This window comes from Typopeltis vanoorti, chromosome 19 (genome assembly GCF_054136105.1).
Source record: "Typopeltis vanoorti isolate ZY-2024b chromosome 19, IOZ_Tvanoo_1.0, whole genome shotgun sequence".
NCBI classification, from domain to species: Eukaryota; Metazoa; Arthropoda; class Arachnida; order Uropygi; family Thelyphonidae; genus Typopeltis; species Typopeltis vanoorti.
In genome coordinates, this window is record NC_143567.1 from 17,434,791 (window position 1) to 17,459,617 (window position 24,827).

The 24,827-nt window shown below is 34.8% G+C and overlaps 1 protein-coding gene across 3 annotated transcripts in view; it reads right to left on the minus strand.

Moving 5' to 3' along the window:
- Nucleotides 1–24,827, minus strand: part of LOC150095884 (long-chain-fatty-acid--CoA ligase 6-like) — a 267,968-nt gene that overhangs the window by 153,734 nt on the left and 89,407 nt on the right. For 2 of the 3 annotated variants that reach the window (XM_090409680.1, XM_090409678.1), the window contains exon 2: nt 6,960–7,108. In XM_090409680.1, the coding sequence (XP_090265806.1) occupies nt 6,960–7,106 (147 nt within the window). In that variant the 5' untranslated portion in view covers nt 7,107–7,108. Of the gene's footprint in view, nt 1–6,959; nt 7,109–23,231; nt 23,407–24,827 lie in introns of those variants that run through there. The other variant, XM_090409679.1, reaches the window with a different exon arrangement.

Here is a 24,827-nt window from a genome sequence, read left to right on the forward strand (position 1 = left end):
TTAAAAAAGATCCTCTACACAGCTTTTAAGCCCCACCAGAAAGTTGCAACCCGTATCTATTCTACCAAAGATAAACTCTCTCAGAGCCTGGAGTATATGAAGTAACCTGTTCCTGCAAGTTGGCTTACTTCAGACATAGGCAGATCAGACACTCTGATTGGATTGCCAGCTTCCTCACTGATCATTGCAAATGGCTTCCTCTCAGATTTCTCTATCAGTGCTAAAGTATTCCACGGATGTGTACTCTCGCACACATTCTTCCTCCTTTACATCAACGACCTGACTTCAAGTCTGTTTTGTCAATGACAGTACTCTTCATTCTTCCTCATTCGAGAAACCCTGTAGTACCTAAAATAATACATGTTGCAAGATCTACAACATACTCAGGTGAGATAAAGACAACTCAGTAAATTTTGTTCAATGCCATTAAAAACTCATACTTGCCTTATTGCCTGCAAGAAAGATCCTACTTTACTCCCACTTGTGAAAATGTTCCAATTCTCTTTCAAGACTTAGGACTGACCATCACATCCAGTTTATCCTGACAAACAACAGCCTCAACCTTGGAAAAAAAAAAAAAAAAAAACTTTTCCATTCAAAACATTACTTCCTTCTGCTCAACTCTTAACATCGTATATGTCTTTGATCTCTTCAATCTTGGAATATTTCCCTAGTTTGGGTGATCTACTTAATAGGCGATCCTTTTCTCATACTTCCTTCTGTCACTTTCCCATAGGTTCTGTTTATGCATTGCACCTTTTCTGTAACTACTTTCAAGAGCATTGGTCTTCAGAATTGGCTAGCCATTCTTCCATACTTTCTTCTAACAGGTAAGAACTAGAACATATAATGTACAACCACAAACACTTATTCTACTTTTTGGAACAATCTTTCCCATACTGTTTTTCCTGTCAAGTACAACTTCTAAACTAAGAAACATAGATAGTAAGTCTTATATAGAAAGAGCTAACATGGGGCAATGCTGTGTTATGACCTTCCATGTGTAGGATCATAAAAAGAGGATATGGATTTGAATCCCAACTGTGGCTCAAATTTTTGAAAAATCATCCATTTATTGACCTGATGCCACTAAAAATTGCTGCTTGGTCCCTAAAGCAGCATTTCTAGATTAATACAATGGATAAAACAAAAATTGGATAATGCACAGTCAGTTTACACCCTTCTTATGGATAGAACCATCAAACATATCCACTAATGTGCAAAGCACAATAACATTAATAGTCAACACTTAAATGAAAAAAAAAAAAAATTATTGGCTTAACAAATCTAGGTTATAGTTTGTTCCACAATTGTAGGTTCATTGATTAATGCTATCATGTTAGATGAGAACATTCCAAACTTGTGGCAGTGCAGACTGGCGTTTCCTTGGTACACGCTAGCTCAATTGATACTAATGGGAAATTGTCTACTGCAACAATCTACTGTAACACCAACAAATATTCATCTTAATACTCAGTTTATCCACCTAATCAGTTACTTTTAACAGCATAAACTGTTTGGGAATTATTTAAGGATATAAAGGCAGTATGCCTAACTCATGAAAATAAAACGTGATCATGAATTTACTAAGTTCAACTAGTCATAAGAAATAGAAGCACATGTTCAGTATGTTCAAATTTACTGATATTTTATTATTGCTGTACAGGCACCTCCAAGGAGTCTGAAGATTCATTGAAGGAGACCCAAACTATCCACACAATCTATCATACCTCTCGTTGAACCCATTAACAAACAAAGCTCACAATAGACTCCGGCAACCAATTCCACTCATTCACCACTCTTCACACCAAAAAAAAAAAAAAATCTAGTCCTCACACCTTGATTCAACTTCCAGGGATGACTCCCATGTCATTTAAACTACAACTATGTTTACCACTGGTAAATCTCTAGCTTCATCTATTTCCTGGAGTACGGTTTCATCAATGTGGTAGAGAGCTTATAATCTATTTATCCCAAAATGAATAACTTTACATTTCTCAACATTAAACTGACACCTTTTATCTTTTGTCCATACTAACAGTCTACTTAAATCATCTTGCAAGCTCTCCACATTGCCTTGTTTAACTATTACTCTATCTAATTTCGTACCATCAGCAAACTGAATATTTCCTTCCAGGTTACTTCCTATATCATTTATTTACAAATTATACACTGTTCCCAGCACTGAACCTTGCAGCAACCACTAGTCACTTACTCCAATACCACTTTTTGATATCTGTCCTGTAGTCACCTTATCCACATAACCAGTGTCATATCCATTCCATTTGTTATAATTTGCATAACATAGTTCCATGTGGTATTCTCACCAATGCCTTTGCAAAATTCAGAAAAATTATGTAGCCATTTCTTTCATCCAAATCAGCTGTTACTCCATTATAAAAAGTTAGTAAATTACTAAAGGCACGACTGACCCTTCACAAAGCCATGTCGCCCCTCATACAGTATCATATTTTTATCCACCGACTCTTGAATTTTCTTTTTGACCAATTTTTCAGTACATTTACTATCACACCTGAGATACTGATTCATCTATAATTTGCTACTGCAGTCTTAGAACCTACCTTATGCAAGGAAGTATTCTGCCCACTTTTCACTCCATTGGGTCTCTACCAGAGTTAAGACTTAAAGAGCCTAGTCAGAGGCATTGCCAGTTCCCTTGCAGATTCTTGCAAAACCCAAGCTGATATCCCATCTAATTCAACAGCTGTATTTACATTGAGATTCAGCAATATTCTAGGATCCTCCAATTCATCCACCTCTGATCCTACATTAATGTCTGTCACATACGTTAAAGCAGTAACCTCACTTTGATGATATACCCTAGCAGTGTGGTCACTCAGTAACTCAACTATTTTAAATGCTTCTGTCACCTCATGACCATCACTCATTAAGGTTTATCTTCCATAGGTCATTCTTCTTCTTCTTACTTGCCACATAACAAGAAGTCTTTGGGATTTCATTTGGCTTGCTTGGCTAGAGTTTTCTCTTAATCTGATTTTGCCTTCCTTGCCTGAGCCTTCTACTCTTCACGATTTTGCTGGTTGCCTTTCTCCTTATACACTCTACACAGCATTTTCTTCTTGTGCAGCTCACGCTTAATAATATTACACATCCATCTAATTCCTAACAGATTAACCCTCCTTACCTTATATATAAAATTTAATATTGCTTCCTCTAGATAGCCTTAACTATCTCCATGCACTACTAGCATCCTTACCCTGCAGTGTTTTATGCCATGTTACAGATTTAAGCTCTTCCTCCTAAGCTTGTCATAACCACCTGCCTCATAGTTCCACATATATCCCTTCTTGACAGAACATACATGTTTTACAATTTTCCAAGTCAAGACTGCATTGTCACTTTCGCCAATCAGAGGCAATGTGGCCACCTTGGTTATCGATAGCTCTTCTGATCCTATGACCAGGTCCAATACTCTCACTCCCCTAGTCCCCTCCATCACATACTGCTTAAAGTCATTATCTCACAGGAGGTGCATAAATTTCATTTCCTTCCTGTCATGTGATTTTTCTTCCTTCCAGTCTATATCTCGATAGTTAAGGTCCCTTATAATAATTACTTAACCTGTATTCATTGTACTAATCTGCCAATGCACGTCTTCCAGATAATCTGTGGAACCTTCTGGCATATAGCAATAAGCCACCTGTATATTTTGTCTTGACTGGCTTTGATCTCATACCAGAATGCTTCAAATGAACAACCACACTCCCATCTATCTCCTATTCTTTTATTGCTGCAATTCATCTGCCATCATCAGCAGTACCCCTTCACCCATCCTATTTTCCATGAAAATACTCTAACCTTCACATTCTATCCCCCATAACAAGATTATCTACTGTTAGCCATGTCTCACAAATGCCAATAACTTTTGGCAAGGTTGAACTAACCAATGCCAAAAACTGCTCCCTCTTGTTCCCAATTCTTCTGGTATTAAGTATATGAAATCTGTAGTTTCTATATACTACTCACCCACTTTTATTTCCTGAATTGGACTACCCTATTCAATATTTTTGCTTGAGAGACTAGCTTGCACACCTAGTCATTCTCAAACTCATCTGCTTCCACCCTAATTACTTATATTTTCCTGAATTTGTACTTCAATATGCTTGGTAAACAAAGCTGTATAGACACCTAACACCAAACCATTTAGATGCAGTCCATCAGCATCATACAAATTCTTTCTGTCAAACACAGACCACTAATTACACCTCATACCTTCTGCACAACTTATTGCTAGATCAGAAACAGGCGACCTCACACTAAATGAGGTCACCTTTCCAGAGTCTAACAGAAGATATCCATTAAATGAGAATACTTATCATTTGGCACAATTTAACTATGTTTTAAAAGAAATAACTGGCAAATTAGAATAAGAACTATTTGTATTGTAGTTAGTGTGTTTATACTTTAATGTAACTGAAAGTCAACAAAAAGGGTTCACATGAGAGTAATTATCAGTGAATTTTTACACGTGAAAGAATGCCAATAATTTGGTAAGGGGCAAAGGTCGCCCGATACTACAATAGCAGCATAAGTGCCCGTGGGTGTTACCTCTAAGAAAACATCAAGACGCATGCATTCCCGGAATTGGAAAGCCCCATATGAGGATCAGTGAAGTCACCCAGTCAGGAACGAATCAGAAGGGCGAAAGGAGAGATCAAACTCGGAAAGGTGGCGCTCTTGGGGAGCGCATAAAACCTGCAACACAGAATTGACCCCCCCCCCCCCCGTTTTGTTTGTTCCTGTATTCTCACTGTGTGCTTCGAGTGGTCATTGTGATTCAGTTCTTGTCTTTAAGAGCTGACCTCCGAGAAATCCCAGTATGGCACTGCCACAGAGCATGGCAAATTTTGAACGCAGGCCATCGGTAAGGAATAACATCGATGTAAATCCTTAGTAAAGAAACAGAGCATCCGATCCAGGGAGAGCACATGATTCCCAAGTGGCAAAAGAACCAAGGCAGCCAGAACTTCATAAGAAGGAAGGATGGAGAAAATCCCAAAAGAATCTGAGATAGTGTAGATAAGTACTTTTACATATTCTAGCCCTTGAGAGAATTTGACTAACAGAAACTGAAGAAAGTGTATCTCGAATTTATGATAAGGATAAGCATGAAGAATTAATATATGTGTGAATGACTCTATACCATTAGACTGAATTCTGAGAACTATTAACTTACTGGAGATTCTGTCATGACCTACTCGAGGGAGATTAATAATGTGATAATACCTAACTGGCTCCTATTAAGTTGTAAATTAAATATTTGATAAACTGAAAGAAGTGTTGGAAATTAAGAAATCCATGTTTATCTAAGAATGAGAAAGCGAGACAAACGTAAGAGTTTTTAACTTAGCATTAATATCAATTTTGTCTTTGTATTGTAATTAATTATGAATTCATTAAATTTGTAAGTTATATTCCATGCTTGCTTTTCTGACCATGTTGACTGACCTAGACCCTTCATAAAAAATACGAACCTGGTGATCATATACGTGCGTGGGGATATCCTAAGTAAGAAAAGAAAGGGGGCACGACTGCAAACAAACAGAAAAGGAAAACCTACGGCTTCTTATTTCAAGCGAATTATATTAGTAGCATCTGATACACTATACCATCCTTAGGCTGAGTTTGACTCTGTCCTTAAAGCCCAGGCTGGCGCAGGAAATAAATTTGTCTGAGCAGATGTGGATGACTTAGAGATCAGGGAATAGGTATTTTCTGGGGGGACCAAGATTTAGAAATTGTCAGGTAAGCAGTAAGATCATATACTCAGTGTTAGGCAGACGATTTAGAGATATATAAGGGTTAAAGATAGCAGACAGAGGCCAACATATATAATAAGGTAAAGGAAAGAGTAGTGACCACTAAATCAAATAGCATTATACAAAGGGGAGATAAAAAAAAAACAGACATAACATTATGTATAGATTCTTTTGCTACCAACACCCTCCTTCTCAGTTTGCCTCTATCATAATGTGGTAAGAGACCTACCATATTTATCTTCACTTCAATTTTGATTCATCTACCAACTCCTTTACATCCTCCTTCATAAGATACTTCTTACCTTTCAGATTTGTGCCCACCAATATAATTAGTTCTTTTGTCTTAATTTTTTGCATCCTGAAGGCATGACTCATGAATTTCTGCCTGCACCAGGGAAACACTATTTTGTTACACTTTCATTAAGTACTCCCATGATCACCAAGTCTCCATACATAATTTTGACTCAGCATTAATATTTTAAAGTAGAAGTTAATTTAAGTCATAATAAAGACTTATAAATGAAAATTACATTAAAAATATATTGAATGAACATAGAACAATATAATATTTTTTCTATTCTGAAGAATGACTATTGAGACAACTGAAGTACAATAAAACTCACTGATGAAATCACCATAACTGCCAAGAAGTCCGGCTAGCTTACAACTGCACATGTTAAAAGAAGCAGACTATTCTTGTTGTTCAATAGTTTGTCATGGTGGTCTGCTACTAAGTTGAATAAACACAGAACAAATTCTCCATATTGTTACTTTTCAGATATCAGAAAACATGAATTACATAGTCAGAGACTACTAAACAGAAACTTATTCTTTAGTACTCTGAATGCTGGGAATTATATTACAAGGAACCTTCATAAGAAGAAAAAAAAAGTTTTAGGAAGTGATATCCATAGCACATTCATTTTTGAGCATTATAATTCTGTAAACATGTACTATAACATTTGAACACTTACACTGAAATTAGTGGGGGGGGGGAACAGTAGGTATGTTTTTTTGTTTTTTTTTTAATTCAATGGCAGAGAAAACATACTTTTTCTTTTTTAGGAAAGAGGTTGTAATTCAGTCTAGAAGGCTATTTTGACATTTCAGTATTTCATTTTTTTTTAGTTACAATTAGGATGCAAATCAAATACTTACTGAAATTACTACAGATTGCTTATGTAAATCCACTGGAATAGTCACTGGTACCTGTCTAGAACTTGTATAATATGCTAGGGCTACAGCAGCAGCTCCTGTTAATGCTGCAGCACCTAATACACCAAGTGAGGGCAAGGAATCTTCCATTTCTATGAAATAAATTTATCATAATTACTTTGGAATTACATAAAACAGTCTATAAAATTTACAATAGAGAAATTTCATTAATCAGCACAGATTATGGCAGGTATAAGACAACTGTATCTAGATTTCATACATATGAAGGAAAAGAAGGTTTTCTACCATGCTTACAGTGAAGATATCCAGACCTTGAAAGATCAAATTTCTTCACATGGAGTTAACTTTCAACCATGAAGTTTTTTCTAGCCAAACAAATATTACATAACAGTTTTAAACAAAAAATGTTCCTTCATTTCTGGTACTATGTGTAGTAAATGATGTGACAAATCCATTCTACAAAATACTTCTTGCATCACAGCAATGTTCCTAGTATTATTTCATTTAGGATACATTAACATCCTATTCTTCAAATGATTCACTGTCCTCCATATTAAAAGATACTGATATGTTCTTAATTGTATTCCTGAGAATTCTACTTGCAACTGAAATTACATCCTTTCAATTCAACTGTCAATCTGTAGTAAGTAAGAATATAATTTTGGAAAAACAGAATTCTGACTTCAAGCAAAATACTTCAACATAACAGAAAATTTTCATACAAAAAGTTTATAATATTTCCTGGCATTGAAGATTTCATTCTGATTCCTCATAATGTGTAAAATCCTTCAAAAGGGATTGAATTATATATAAATTATGAGTTTGTTTTTTTAGAAAAAGGATGAAGATCTATTTTCTTTAACCAAAATCCTAAGAACAACATTGCATTCCTCATTGAAAATTAGAACAAAGTATTATTGCATTGAGGTCTTCCGCAATGAGTCTTTCGACTCCATGGTGTCCAAAGACTCATTGTGGGAGACCCAAATTAGCCACACAGTATATATTGCACCTCTCATTGAATCCATTAATAGACAAAAGAACTCAAATGACTATCAACCCATTCCAATCATTCACAACTTCCAGAAAAATATCTAGTTCTCACACTCTTGCCCAATTTTCAGGGATGACCTTTTGTCCTGCCCCCTTCTAGCAGAGGTTTGCAGAACAAACAGTTTGCGATGTAAACTAGACTAAACCAGTTGGTATAACACTGATAACAGTTGATATAACAACAAGACATTCCAGAAATGTTATGAACAAACAGCACTGTTTACATGCAACGATGCACAAAGGGATTACAGCAAAAGTGATAGCAGCCACTGATCTACAGATCAGCAAATAGATTTTACGTGCTTCCCAGGAATTCAATTTTTCACACTATATGCCAGAGTGTAACAATAGACCCCCCCACAAGAGTAATTTATGGATAAGCATATTCACTCGTTTTTCTAAAATGATTTCTTATTCAAACTTTTAAATTTATTATTAGTTATTATCCTAAAATCCCATTGTAGTCACACTCATCTAGGACGTTTCTTTTGTCACACACACATAGCTCATCGTACCATGCCTTAGATACATTCAAATTCTCTGCAGACACCACACTCAGGCAATGGATCCCAATCATTCATGACTCTCCATGCAAAAAACCTGATTTTCACTGCCCTCCATATATAGCTTCCACAGATGCGGTCTTTCTTCCCATATCACCCACCATGTTATGAGAAACCTCTTCAATGTTAATCCTACAACTCCCTTACTAACTTGTACATCTATCATATCACTCCTCTTCCTCCTATCCAGTAGACTCTGCAAATAGCATTGTCTCAACCTTTCTTCATATTCAACATTCCAGAGATCAAACTCTTTAGAAAATCACCTCGTAACTCTCTAATATCCCTTTAAAAACCAACTGACAAAAAATCTCTACACAGTAATCCATGTCTTATACAATGGAACAAGAATCTGTTTACTTCAAATCAGTGTTCTTAGCATCATCGCCAGAATTCTCTGTGTTGTCCTCACAATTTTGGCAATGTCCTCTAAATTTTAGATCCTTATTCACCATTACTCCAAGATCTTTTTTCCTCCGCCTCCAACAATATATCCCAACCAAGAGTAAATTCTACATCCCATCTTTGTTTTTAAAATTCTAAAATCATACATTTGGCAACATTAAACTGGCATTTCCACTCTTGTTCTCATTCACTTGGTCTATTCAAGTCTTGTCAGGTCATATCTGCTCCACTCCCCATAGTCCATCCCAACTTCGCATCATCTGCAAATGGCTGTATAACCCAATTAAATACATACAGGTTAAACAGCAATAGCTTAAAAATAGATCTGAGGCACATCACTAGTGACTTTCCTCTTCTGGATACTGCTCCCCCATACACAACTTGTCAACCTATCAGACAGTCAATCTCCAACCAAATGCACTAATCTAATATTCTACCCCATCCATATTAGTTTGACTATCAATTTGTCATGCAGTTCTATTAAAAGCCTTTGCAAGAGTTTCAGTATACTACTGTGTATCCACCTACCACATCCAATGTGGACGTCACCTTATTGTAATAAATAGATTACTAAAACATGACTTCCCTTTAGCAAATCCATGCTGTCCATGAAAGTTACTACCATTGTTGTCATCCCAATTCTGGATCCTGGTTCTTACTAGTCCTTCCAACACTTTAACCACAACACCTGACACAGATTGGCCTATAATTTGATGCTTGAATTCTATCATCTCCTTTATGAAGCAGTAAAAATCTTCCCTTCCCTCCACTCCTTTGGAACTTGACCCAATGTAAGACTCATTAAACAAATCTGTCAAGGCAAATGTCAACTCCCTGGCAAATTCCTTCAAAATACAGTGATGTTCAAGTCCCACTGCCTTATTATCATCAAGTTAGCTTAGGTCCCCATATACCTCTCCCTCACTTGCAGTCAGTCTCTCTTCATTTGTAACACTATATACCCTCAGCAGCAGTTGTCCTTATACCATTTTTCTTCAATGAAAGTCATCCTAAGGCACACCACTAGTGACTTCCCTCTTCTGGGATACTGCTCCCCATACACATCTTTTATTACTACTTCTTATATTGCCTCCATAATGCCCATTTTCTCTATATTTCATTCTTCATTCATCCATTTCACACCTACCTTATTTAACCTTCTGACTCTTGGAATATGTTTAGACATTGGTTTTATTGAATATCACCCAAGCAAAACTGATCTCCTTTCCACCCAACTCCTTTCCATATTATAGCTCCAAAACAGTCTTCTATCACAGAAGTCCTCACATGGCTGGCAATCTCCAAAGTAATGACTTCGTGGTCACTCTCACCAACTGGAGGGTTTACATGTCTTATAAAAACTGTGCACTAAATTTGCTAAGATTTTCAAAGAAATTGAAGTATTTAGCTGAGAAATTACTTCCTTCTGGTAACAATTTGTGACAAATGCTGAAGTGGTTCTGCTTTCTTTCTGAGCCAACTGGGCAGGATCAACTTAAACTATGAAGCCTTATAAGAAAACATGATATGTAATATAAAATGAACTTGTATTAGAGTATTATTAAATGCCTAAGAACTTTTTCTACAAGCTGTAAGTAAAATGTTTTTTAAAAAAAAAAAAAAAACTACAGAATTAAGGAAAAGTGAAAGCAAAAAAGACAGGTAAATATCTAAAGCATAAGCTTGTCATATCTGCAATCTATTTTTTCATTACTCATATTTGGTTTCAATTTTAAAATCCATTTTGTCAAATGGTATTCTGTTTTAATTTCCTGTTCATTATGAGAAACCAAATGAAATTTGAATCAATAAATTTGGATATTTCTTCCACTTAAACTCAATTCCGAATTTAAAAATCATTAAAAAAAATAATAATTTAAACCGAAACACAACAAGAAAACTCATCTCCCAAATTATAGAAATCTGAAACTGGAATTGTTAACTAAAATGACTAAACAAAAATTGATTAAAAAATTAATTGGATAACATGATAAAATAAATCTAAATCAGAATCAATATTCCTAAAATTCCTTATAATACCAACCATTTATTTGATTGGAATATTTCAATAATTCCTTAAGTAGAAGAAAATTTCTTTGGCTTCTAAAGTGATCAGTTAAGGTCATCCATTCATGCAGATCACAGAATAAAAACCAAGGACTGATATTAAGTTACATATGAAAATTACTTAAATCTTTTTACAGATTTTGACTTTGCCAATCATATGTTAACTGCAAACAGCTAATGCATGACATTCAATTTTATGTTTATCAGCATTTTTTTTTTTTGTAACAGTTTATTAAGTTTCTTTCAGGTATATGATTTTTTCATATTTTGACCAGTAATAAATTTCCTTTAATGAATCATGTTATTATGACTTTTATCAAATTTGAAGAGCATAAAGCATTTAATAACTAGTAGGGAACTAAAGCACACACACAAGTAGTTTGCACACAGAAAATGATTTAACACTCATTTGGAAATCAGTGCTTTTTTTTTTTATAAAAAAAAAAAACAGTAAGCTTTGTTCAAATTAAAGTTAAAATAATATAATCTGCTAGTGCTGCCAGATATGCCCATGAGTCAAAACATCCTTGTGTATGCCAGCATCCTAAAATCCACTTCCTAATGGAAAAGGAATCAAATAATCTACCCTTCCTAGATTACACTAGAAGACCATGCCTTGGACACAGGATTAGATGGAAGAAAACAAAAGCACTACACAGAAGTCATAACAAGTCAGACTTGTGGGAATCAGCAGCTGCTTTAAAACATTCCCTAAACCTCAACAAGTATGGCTGTATTAATCTATTAAAAATCTGGAATCATCATTTTAAGATTGAATTAAATGCTTGTCAACATCTGTAACTAACAACAGATGGTGATATTAGTACTTCAGTTCTCTGTGTTATCTGCTATAATTTTAAACTTCTAATTGTTGCTTAGAAGCTACAAACTGTGCTCTGACGATGGTAGAAAACCAGCAAAACAAAGTGATGTTTTTTGATTTTTTCCACTGATGTCTTGTGTAGTGAATTAAACTATATTTTACAAGGATAAAACCTCTAAGTTTCTAGAAAGATTTTTTTCCCCTCTCCATATGAGATTCAATGACCCACCTTCAGATAATTTAATTTGAATATTTGCTGGATAGTCTCACTTGCTAACCTTCAGCACTAGTCTTAGTGCTGAAAAAATCAAAATGCTCACAACTGAGAGAATTACCACACAATTACTAGCATAATTATACTTTCATTTGGAAAGTTAACATTTATGCAACTAACAATGAAAACTTCTTTGGTATTAAAATTCCCAATTTAATATATCTAAACAGTTGAGGGAAAAACAGTATTTGTAAAACAGACTACACTAGGTTTGTGAATACATCTGGAACATATTTCTTAAACTACTTTGAGACCTATCTGGCAGACCTTAACAAGGTCTCCAAAGTAGGCCAACAGGAGAAACCCCCAGTCACTAATTTCTATTATGCTGCATTTTCAATATACATAATCCTACTTCACTTTTAGATTGTTATTTCAATAAATGTTTTTATTCATCCTTCATAGTTTTATTATATACTCATGGTTTTCCAAAATTACAGTGTACCTTCCTACCTAAAGAAATTAATGCCACTCTTGCTTCCTAATGCAAAATATTAGGGTTTATTCAAAATCTTGAAGCATCTAAAATTAGATGTTGCTATAAAAACTAACAAATAAATCAGTTGTAGGGAAAGAGGAGATAAGAGACACCTAGAAGAGAGGATTACTGAGAGATTTCCTAAAAGTGAACAAATAGTTATGTAAGATGTTTTTAGTAAGCTTGAAATTAACAAGGCACTTTAAACGATTATCTTCGAATGGAATGTGTGCAGAACTGACTGGGTTCTTGACTTAATTGTTTCAGTAGCCTTACAGAGGCTTCTAACTATTGGAAAGAAAGCAAAATTGTGCCACGACAGATTTCCAATTATAGATGGCATCTGCAATTGGGGTTACAGTATTGAAAAGGCTGGTCGGAACTGGAATACAAGATTAGATCGATACACATAACTCTCCATAACAAAAGATTTGTAAAAAGGGAAGTCATCTATATACTTTCATTTCAGCAAAATAATATATATATACACACACACACACACACACACACACACTAAATAGAGCAGACAGCATTTTGGACTCCAACACTTGCAATGCAACAATCTGTCAAGGTTAGGGATATGGAGTTGCCTAAAAGATAACAGCAATATAGATAAGCATGCAGGAATATCCTTTCCCTAGAACTATGACTACATATTCCAAAAACACTTGGAAGAAATAAAACAGTATTCGCAAAATAATAGACTGGACTATGAACAAATGTCCTAACACTGAGCCCTTCTAGGGCTGGATACAAAGGTCAATTCAGAAAAGTCAGCCTAAATGTTGTCTTAGAATGAGTCTCCCAGATATTTGGCAAATTAATGTGGCTGCATTTGTTGGGACAATGTATTTCATAGCTGATGCTGGTTTTAAGTCTCATACCTATAATAACAACTTCTACTAATCAGTTTTTTTTTTCATTTAATCCTGTGTGAAAAAAGGAAGTCCAAAGCATGGTCCACTAGTCCCAGTTTGACATATAGATGATTGCAGACAGCTTGTTCTTCAATGCAGATGTCAACAGATATACCAGTCTACACAAAGTAGATTAAGTTACGGGATAAGGAACTTTAAGATGTGCAAGAGAATGAAGCGGATCCTCGGAACAGATGAAGGTCGCTAGCCAGATATGGTTTGAAAGTGGTATGAAAATTATTTGCAGAGAACTTTCACTATCTTTCATAAAGTAAGTTGAATATATGAATGGGAATAGGATGCTGTGCATATAGGATGGCTGAGTATGATTGCTTATGTACCTTTCAGTGTGTGTGTGCATGCAAGCACGCATTTTTTATAAACAGGAAAAGGTCATTAAACCTACTTCCATTTTTCATGGAAGGTGAAATATATAAACTAAACAAAAAAAAATGCAATGAGTTCCCCTCCCTCCAATGTCAAATTCCAGATATGTACCCTCAAGGGGTGTACAGGATATTATGATAGTAATGATGTAACTTCATGTAGTACTAACTTCTATGAACAATTTTTGTCCAAATCAATCTGACTGAAATCCTGAAAACACACCAATTACTATATGGAATTTCTAAAAAATTAAGCAATCAATACAACTACATTATGCAGTTATCTTACTCATTTGACCTTATGACGTACACATTTTTAGTGAACTTGAATAACCATCATCCAAAAACACGCTTCACTATAGGAAAAAAAGTAACTAAGCAACTATCTCCCCATTCTTACATATCTATCAAATGGTTCATTATCCTTTGATGTTTAGAGGGAACCCACACACACTGAAAGCACATGGTCACCTATCCCAACAATCCAGCATCATCAAAACACCTAGAGCCAGGATTATTTGTTCAACATGCCCTTAGCTACTGAACTTAGATATCTTTGCACCAATTTAGCCAATGGCTAAATTCCTATAAAATAGAAAAAATAATGCATGGTACCCTATCTCTCCTGCAACCAAAGATCTGGGACACTTGACATTCTAAGACCATATTTCTGATTTTTTTTTTTAAATCTTTCTGAATTTTTATTTGGTATCTAGGATACCTTGTTAGGACATTAGTTCCTTTTCAGTAAAAAGTTGAATAGTTTCTACAACTAAGTGCTGTATGTTTACCACATCTGTAATTTGCACTATGAACATGCCGTTCTAAGTCTCATACCTCTTGTACAAAATCTAGAAAAATATTAATAGCATTCAGTAAAGTATTTTCCTCTGGTCTCAGTTTAATTTGGCTAAATGCAAAGTCTTGAAGTTTGGGATACATCGATAGGAGGCTGCATAGTTTCTCTGTTGGAGGAACTATACTGGAGGAAGTGGGGGATGCAAAGGATCTTGGTGTGATGACAGAAATCTGAAATTCGGAACATATTACAAAAGGTGGTGAAGGTAACCCAGAGGATTGCTGTAATACTGAGAAGGGCACCGATCAGCAGAGAAGTTTATTTCATTGTATAAAGCCCTGCTTAGCCAATCCTAGACTACTGTGCTCAAATTTGGTCCCCAGGATTTGACAGGGATCAATTAATCTTGGAAAGAGTGCAGAGGCAAATAAAGATGAGATCAGGATTGTACAGATGCTATACTTATGAAAATAGAGAATACGAACTGCAAAGTTTGGTAAATAGAAGCGATATGATTGAGACAAACTATGGAGATGTAGTTACAAGGTTGGCAATGGAGAGAAACAAAAATAAATGGCCACCAATGGAAGTTGCAAACAAGAGGTGAGAAGTGTTTTTTTTTTTTTTTTGCATGGAGGATGGTCAAGCTGTGGAATGCACCACCTGATAGTGGTGAGAGCACAAACTGAATAAGTTCAAGGAGTGGTATGATGATGTTTTCTAGGATGAACCTCTCATGACAAATCTTTCAACTCCATAGAGGTCCTGAATCATCATGATCATTATATACTCTAAGAAGCTTTTCTAACCAGCTGTTAGAATTTTTACAAACACCCTTAGTTTATTCTTATATTCAATGAAACAGTTTAATACAACCTTACTTTACTCTAGCACCTTCAAGTCCTAAAAATTCAAGAAAATCTGATTATAGCAAGCTAGCCAGAACCTAATCAATGCTTTGCATGAGTGCAATTGCACTTTAATCCTTACTTGTTAACATCCTTAATGATGGAAATCATTTTAAAGAATATATTTGCAACATATCCTTTACGTTCAAACTATTTATCCACCATAACCTGGGTACACTTCCACCAGAGTACATACACTTCTGTCCAAACTTCAAGCCTGGAAACAGTTAATGGATATCTTCAAATCATTAGTCTATTCCCATCACCTTGAAGTCATACCTGGCCTGAAATTCAAAATGCAATTAACAAAAGGAGAATATTCAGATGTTGCATCATCTGCAAACAAATGAATATCCCCTTTCAAATCCTTAACTACACAGTCAATGTAAATGAAACAGCTCTACAAGAGAACTATTCTCACACCACTTGTCTGGACAGTATACTTGATACATAACTTGCCAATATATTATTACATGACATCTCCAAGTAGTCCCTGGATTCATCATGAGACACTACTCCACTACACAACTCTCCATCTTCTCTACTTAAATCTTCATGTTACAAACTATGACATTGCTACTATCAACACAATGTCATCTATCACCCAACAATAGTATTTTGTCTGAAATATTGTGTGTCCTGTTGGCTGATTTGACTGTATATTTATATTTCATGAATAGATGAAACTACTTTCTTTTAATAAAAAATGTAAGAGCTAATATTTCTCTAATGTAACCTGCAAACCAGTGCTTCCCAAATTGTGGGAGACGGCCCCCTTGGGGGCCGTAGGTTTTGTTGAAGGGACCATGAAATAATGAAAACAAATTTAAAATCTTTTAAGACTAAGTAGATTTTTATCTTTAAAGAAACTTATTTAATTTTTATTATTTTTTTTGTTATTTTTTTATATTTTAATGGAAAAAAAAATACACATTGGTGCAGGTTCACAAATTCTGCTTCCTGCGTATTTCAGCACTTAATGAATATTAGTAAATATGCTTATTCATATAAGTTTCATTTCAAAGTAGAAATCTAAGAATTGCAGTTTCAAAAATTTCACCTGATATTGACTTTTTTGTGCAGCAGTATTGAAACACATCCATCACATTAAATTCTTATTAAACTTCTTTTATGTTTTTAATTCTTTCTTTATTACTAATCGTTTTACGTTTCATGTGCTTATACTGCAAATGTACAATAACAATATATCTATATAAAAATACAAGATAATGTGCCATGTCAAATGTGTATGTAAGATGCTAAAAATGTAATATTTGCATTTGATTTTTGCAATATTTGCTGTGCATGTTTTGTATTGAATATAAATATAATAAATATTATAATAATATGTCTATATTAAGATTTTTTTTCAAGGGGCCGTGAAATATTTTAATTTTTCCAAAGGGGGCCCTGACATCCAGAAGTTTGGGAAGCACTGCTGTAAATAATGATAAAGGCATACAAGATCACTTAGATAATCAAATTTAGAAGTATAAAGCAACATCTGAGACACAGAGAGAGATCAGGATATATATAATTTAAGCAGAAAGTTATTTTTGAATTATTATTTTTTTTTTTTTTCAAAATGTTCATCTCCTGGATGATTTTTTCTCCAATGCAAGAAGTTAAAAATCAGTCTTGTTTATATTTGGATGATGTAGAAAGACCTCTTAGGCTTCTTCGAACCATAGAAATTTGATATCATAGCCATGTTTATCCAAACTAAGACACTAAGTTAGTAGAAAGATATTTAATTCCCATGTTGTTCTCAGGTAACTCAGCAGAAAATTAGTTTGACCATAATTGAGGTCACATCAAGATGAAAAGTATATCCCTGAACTGACTACGACTTCAACTACTATGATCAAACATGTCATCTACTGAGGTTGGGCACCTACACATTACATCCATTTCCACCTTAGCATGTCCAAATTGAAAGATTCTCAGATTAGCAATGAAACAGTGGCTCCAGAACAGAACCCTTGGCACACCACTTGTCTGGACAACATGCTTCATATTATATATATATATATATATATATATATATATATATAATGAGAGAGGCAATTTATATATCTTATGAATAGATAAAACAGGTGTCATATCTTGCCATATGGCAAAATATGACTTCACTGCAGTTCTTTGCATCATTGTTTAAAGAATCATGTTTTTACATCCACCTAAGACTGATTTCGATGCCAGTTTCTTGTATTTAGGAAAGTTACATTCATAAGATGAATATTTCAAAAACTGGAGGTTTCTGCTATAAAAGTTTTTAAATTAGCAAGTCTTTACAATTTAAATTCGATTTATCATCTTTACTACTTTATTCTACTTACACTTACTAAAAATTCATATGATTATGTATGCCCACTAACAATATTAGTGTTATGCTATAAAAATTAGCTTCAGGTTCTATTAAACTATCTAGTATGGCTTCACTGGTCTATATCTATCCACCTCTTTTGGTAGTAGATATTTTATCTGTCTCCACTAAATCTAAAAAAAAAAAAAATCACTGTACATGAGCTTCTATCCAATACAATTGTCACTGTTAATAAAATACCCAACTACTTGAAACAAGATCACCCCACTGGCCATGACATCAACCAAAGCCAGCCTGGTTGGCTGAGTGGTTAACAAATCCACTCTCCAACCAAGAGGCTGTGGGTTCAAATCCCAGCAAGGGCATGAATGAAAGCAATTGTCCTACTAAACAATTACCTTATTTACTACTGTGACCAGTGTCCTGGTGCGTTATGACTTGATGTCATTACAATCACACTACACCGAAACAGAATGAAGTGCATCATGACTATTTCATTTACCATGGCTGGTCAGATGTTTAGATGCATTGAAGATGCTGTTTATCAATCCAATTTTGTATTTGTATTTTAACTAAACAATAACAAAACCAGCCAATAGTATAACCACCACCACTGTTTTGATGTCCTTTTCTATAATAAAAAACTATCAAAAAATTGAATAACCAGATCAAGGGGACTTAATTATTCTGCACATTTTCTCAATAGATATTTCACCAAGTCCAAATCTTGTTAATATCATGATTACTGAACTGCATAACTGCACATTAAACTTCCAATTTGGCTTTCCTACTACCATGATAGTCCCCTTTTACCAAAATTAAATACACTAACAAACATTCAATATTGCCACCATAACAGCTATTATCTCCAACAAGAACTGGAAACATCCATAGCATTATGCTAAAGAATGGCTTCACTTCACGGAAGATTACACACATCTGTGATGCTTACAAGCTTGTAACAAAGAAACCTGAACTGGTATGGCAAATCCCAATTGCATATATCACAGCATTTGCAAAGATCATGAAAAGACAGTTTTAATTCCTAAATTCTTGGATAAACAGAATTTCCTCCTGGCCCTCCACACAAGATAAACAGGCTCCTCTCTCCCTCACTGGTGCTTACCATGTGCAATGTGATTTCTTCCTCTTGTACTCTGGAAAAAAATGAGTACAGGAACCCTAGTCTTATATGCTAAAGAATTTTTTTTTTTTAAATCTACTGCTGATTCCAGAAGTCAAGTTTGTATTTGCTTTTGGCTTTATTCCAAGGAATGATCTACTAGACTTTGACCAAGCTGTGACAGAACAAGGGGCCTCGTACACCTGGAACAGACAGAGAGAGAGAGAGAGAGAGAGTTGACCCCTAGAGCAGCTAACTTCATGGGTTTAAAAGCAGGTCAGAAAGTTTTTTAGTACACTAAAAAGTGTCTGTTCCAAAAAGTTCTGGATTTCTGAGGTGCCCAAAACCTATGGAATGGTGCTAGCATTACTGTAGTTTGCATATGTTGAAAGAGATGTAATGATGAGCAGAACAATTATTTTGCTAGTTTTATTTTTTGACATTGCAGCCACTGGATAAGAACTTACTACAAATAAAGAAGTTCAGCTGCAAGGAAAGTGTGGCTAGAATAAAAAAAGGTATGGGTGGCTTTATTAAGAAGGCATCCCTTCTTAAGACTTCAGTCTCAGATCTTCCACTTATGTTCCAATATTTCATAGTCATAATTACAGATGCAAGTTTTGAGTTCATCTAACCTTTTTCTATATAGATCAGCCACCAAACATTTAGATGGACACAAAACTTGCATCTACAATCAAGACAAGAATTAACCTGTCTTGCAGACCCATGTATTGGATACTATTGACATGATCTTTTGGAGAGAGAAAAAAAAAAAAAAAACTTTTTGGAAGCTGCAGTGACACTTAGAAATCAACTATATTTAAACAAATATGGTTGCAAAAGAAATTTTCAAAATTTGGGAAACAATCATCAGACATCCCAATATACAACCCAGGTCTCTTGCAAATGCCCATGCACCACCTAGAAAGAACTTTGTAGTCATATCTACATGTTTCATATGTTATTGTGTTGCCTTTGTGTCTGTTACAAGTGTCAGTTATACTCCCTGAAGATGTGTGACAGAGGAAACATTTGGAAGCATTAAAAAGTTTTTAGGCATTTCTTAGTGTCATCAATACTTCATTGAATATCCAACATGATTTCTTAGAAAGGTTGAGTGTACTGCCCCCACATGCGAGAACAAACAATATTCCAAGGCAGATCAGATCTGGAAATGGTAAATGTTTTATTTTATTTTTATTACTTGACACCTCGAGGGAGCCAAAAACTCATTGAGAGAAGACGTGCTCTACAACTGTCTCCACCACTCAATCCATCAACTGACTGCAACTACACCAATGCCATCTACTGTTGACCACCACTACTAGTACTTCCAGAGACAATCACAAACATCCATGCCCATGCAGGATTCGAACCCACAGCCTTTTGGCTTGAGAGCAGATACGCTAAGCGCTCAGCCAGCTTTTTTTTTTTTTAAGAAGCTGAGATGGTCATTGATGTAATATAATAAATTTAGTTTAATCCTTTATCCAAGTGTGAGGAAACAAAGTTTGCACCTGAACACTGGACAACTCACACTTGGATAAAGGATTAAACTAAATTTATTATAGTCTAACCAAGTGAAAAATAAACTTTCAAACAATTCATGTAATATGCTTATAGCAGGATAAGCTGGATATGAACCAGCACAAGAGAAAGCTGATCATGAAAGGATACCGGAATATTATCAAAAAGGTAAGTGGAAGTGAAGCATGATGTTTTTCATTGGTAAAACAACCCCAAATTTCCGTAGCATTGAAATTCACTAAGTTGTCTTTGCTCCATTTGAGAATGTGGAGGTATGAATGCCCTCAGGAATAAAAAAAACTAAAATAAGAATCAAAATCCTATATATGGTCCACATTGCATTATAGATGCAAGACATGAATATACGAACTCCATAATGAGGAAATTCCAGGCCTTTGAAATGGGATGTCCTAGCCAAGTTGAAGATTTCTTGAAAAACTAATGAAGAGTTATTGAAGTTGATAGGAATCTAAAAAGGTGCTCATAGTAAAAAACTGCCAGCCTGGTTGGTTGAGTGGTTAACGTACCAAAAGGCCGCAGGTTCAAATCCTGCCATGGATGTTTGTGATCGTCTGTGAAAATACTAATGGTAATAGTGGGCAGTAGATAGCATTGGTGTAATGGTGGTAGTTGGGAGAATTGAGTGGCAGTACAGAGTTGTACAGCAGGTACCCTTCCTCGATGAGTCTTTGGATTCCCTAGAGGTGTCAAGTAATAATAAAATCTTATACACAGACAGTACAAGATGCAGGACAATTGAAGACCAAGGGAAATATCTCTGAAAATACAAGAGGAAAAATTAGAGGCAAAGAAGATCTCCTTGTAGACCAAAAACCTCTTGGATTGATGATTTAAAGAAACAATAACAAGAGCTATTACAAGATTTAAAGGAATGCAGAGGAACAGATACTTTGATGTACCACGATATTGCCAATCTCTAAATTGGAGAAGCTACTTAAGAAAAGGAGATAAATATTTAAGTCATTGGTTATGGAAGATCTTGTGACTTAAATCACTTGAATGCTACAGGGTTTCTCGAATGAGACAGAGGAATTAAGGGTACTGTTGTTTGCAAAACTATGAATAGGATTTGAAGTCAGAGAGAAGGTCATTGATGTATAGAAGATGAGCACAAGCGAGTACAGAAGCCTGGGGTATTCCAGAATAAATAAATCAGACGAGAGAAAAGTGAAACGGAAGATTTCATGTGTTTTGAATTAGATCAAGGCCATTGACTATCTTTTTTTAAATCATGAAAAATGTATGTAAATTCTGCAGGTTGGTCTGTTTAAATGGAATTTCCTCTTAGGAAGATCCATAAAGTGCCTTGAAACAATATTAAAAAATAATAATCTACTTCAAAAATGAAATCAGGACTTATTTCAATTATGCTATTTTCATACAACATAATTCAAAATAGTGCAAACTTAGTTAATATTAAGTGAGATGAATGCTTCTCGCACACACACACACACACACGAAAAAAAAAATAAATAAATAATAAAAAAAAACTTGTTTAACAATGATAAGCCAACAAGGAAAACTAGATTAGAAAATAAAAATATGTTCTATATATCATGGAACTGTGTAAAATTGATGAAAATATTTAGGTATGGTTAAGAGCATGCATAATTTTGAATGATTTTGAAGTCAACGACTAAAAGAGAAATGAAAGTTATAAAAACAATCCACTTCAAAACTTTTTGGTTTTACTATCATGTCAACCTTAGGGCAATTCACAAAAAATGCATTTTCTTGAGCACTTACCTACCGATGTTCAAAACTTATTTTAATAAGCGGGGTAGTCTTCAATAAGTAAACTTTTTAAAGAACTAATATCAGCATTTTTTTTTTTTTTTTTTTTTTTTTTTTTTTGAGGGGGTAGTTGGGAAGGCCGTGAGAACTCAACATTGAAACGATACGTGGTCTAGTGTGTACACGCACAAATACACATCCCCTATGCAGAAGGGGATAAAATCAGACATGGAAAGAGGATTTTACACGCAGGTGCATTTCGATTATTTCTGCACATAACATGAATAACCTGGATCCTAAGCTCAAGAAAGACAATCAGAGTACTTATAAAAATGCCAAATAGAGAATATGCCAAATAGAGAATATACAAATTGCATTTATTCATGAAACGATGACTACAGCTTCCTGAAGATTATGTGGGTGGTGCACAATGCTGACACGATTGTATTTTCGACCGTTAATTCACAAATAAAAAAGGAACCGATATAGATCAATTGCACTTGTAAAAAAGCCAAAATGTTAAATAACGACCGAAAAGTAAAGATATACATTTCTTTAGTACATACAATTTTGGGTGGCACAACTAAATTTATATATTAAACAAGTTCTGATAGTTTAAACAGTTCAACATATATTAATGTTATTTACTGCGATTCTTTATATAATTTTTTTCTGCAAAAAAAAAAAACAAAAAAAAACATCAAAAACTAATTATTCCGTAAGGGATGATTTAAAGGGCTGTGTTGATACACAAAAGGAAGGCTTTTCCAGATAACAGCAACAATAAAACTGTTTAAAATAATAACTCATAACGCAAATTAAACATCAAAAAATGTATCGGCCAACTTACCTGTAAGCTAAGACCTGGTACACTTAGATGAAAGAACACAATATAGTTTATAAGAAAAGTACCTGAGATTAAAGACGCAGCGATTTTTAAAATGACAAATGTGAAGAAGCCGGTTTACCATTCATGAGCAAATATGCCTCACCGAAATACCGCGCATCGTAGTTTTCCAGACCACGCCATTGGGCAAAATCCGATATCTCAAAGTACAACGAATCAGAATTCTGCTCACGAAGGGTGTGATCCAACCATTAGATCACGGTGGATCGTACGATCGTGACGTCATCACTGTCATCGACTCACGCACTTTTGTACCTACACGATCATATTTTTAAGTGCTTATTTTGCTATTTTTATTTCTTTTCACCACTGTATTTGCATTATATATGTATTCCATATAGGACTGTAATGAATATATTTTCGAATACATTCCATTCATTTTCCCATCATATCTTTCTTATGGTCACTATTGTTGACGCGATACTAGAAGCCCTAGTGGCATTTTAAAAATTCAGGAACTTTATTTCTCTACAAGTGCGAAGTCTCTTTGAAATTAAACCTAAAAAAATTTTAAGTAGCAAATAATTAAAATGCTACGTTAGTCACCACTAGTAAGGTATTTAATATGTACTACCCACCTAGCAAAGAACATATTGGTTGGTGATGACAATTACAACTGTTAGGCTTCTCTGACAAGCTTTCGTTACAAGCTCTTTCATTGGATTTATCCCCCCCCCCTTTCTTCCCTTCATCTTTCTATCTCTTTTGCATAGCAATATTGCTGAGTATTTCTGTATCATTACCGCCACGACTATACCGAGTAAAGAACTTAATTTACAAGAGAAATTGGCCAATATAAACAAAGATATTGCATACTGGTCTCAGATGTTAATGAAACACTAAATAAAATATAATAAATTAATAAAACAAATAAAATGTAACGCGTATAATTCCCAAAGAGAACAAGCGAAACTCCTAGTTCTAACTTTCTGAAAATCAATGGGCAGCCTGTCTTCCATTCAACCATTACTGATAATGAGCTCAGGATATTACTGATTGAAGGCCTTGAGGGAAGAAAATACAAGAAACAACGACCGTTAAATTTCAACAGGTAAATATAATGTTTGAAATACTGTGAGATCTACAGTCAATTTTTGAGAGGTGGGGGGGGGGGAGGCTGATGGATTTTGGAAGGGATCAAGAGTTAAACACTACTTGGCAAAGATCGAGTGAACCGGTTAAAGAAAGATTAAGAAAAAGTTCCTCTAGTCGACAACTAGAATCAAACCTATAATGGTATTTCTTTAGATAGTCAAACACTGTAAAAACAAACATCATGTCCAAAGGGCTACAAAGCCAACTAAATAAAACGCTGTTATATATAATTTGAAATACAGATAAAAACGTTAATTGTGTGTGTGGGGGGGGGGGGGAATTATTCCGAGGTAACATTTTTAACTTGTTTTCACTGATTCTTTCAAGCGTTGTTCTCATACGCAGTCCAATGGCAGTGTTCATTAGATTTACACTCCCACAAAATGAAATGTAGTTGTTATTCTTATAAACTCTTGCTAATGTAAATGGTAATCGCTGCTCCCA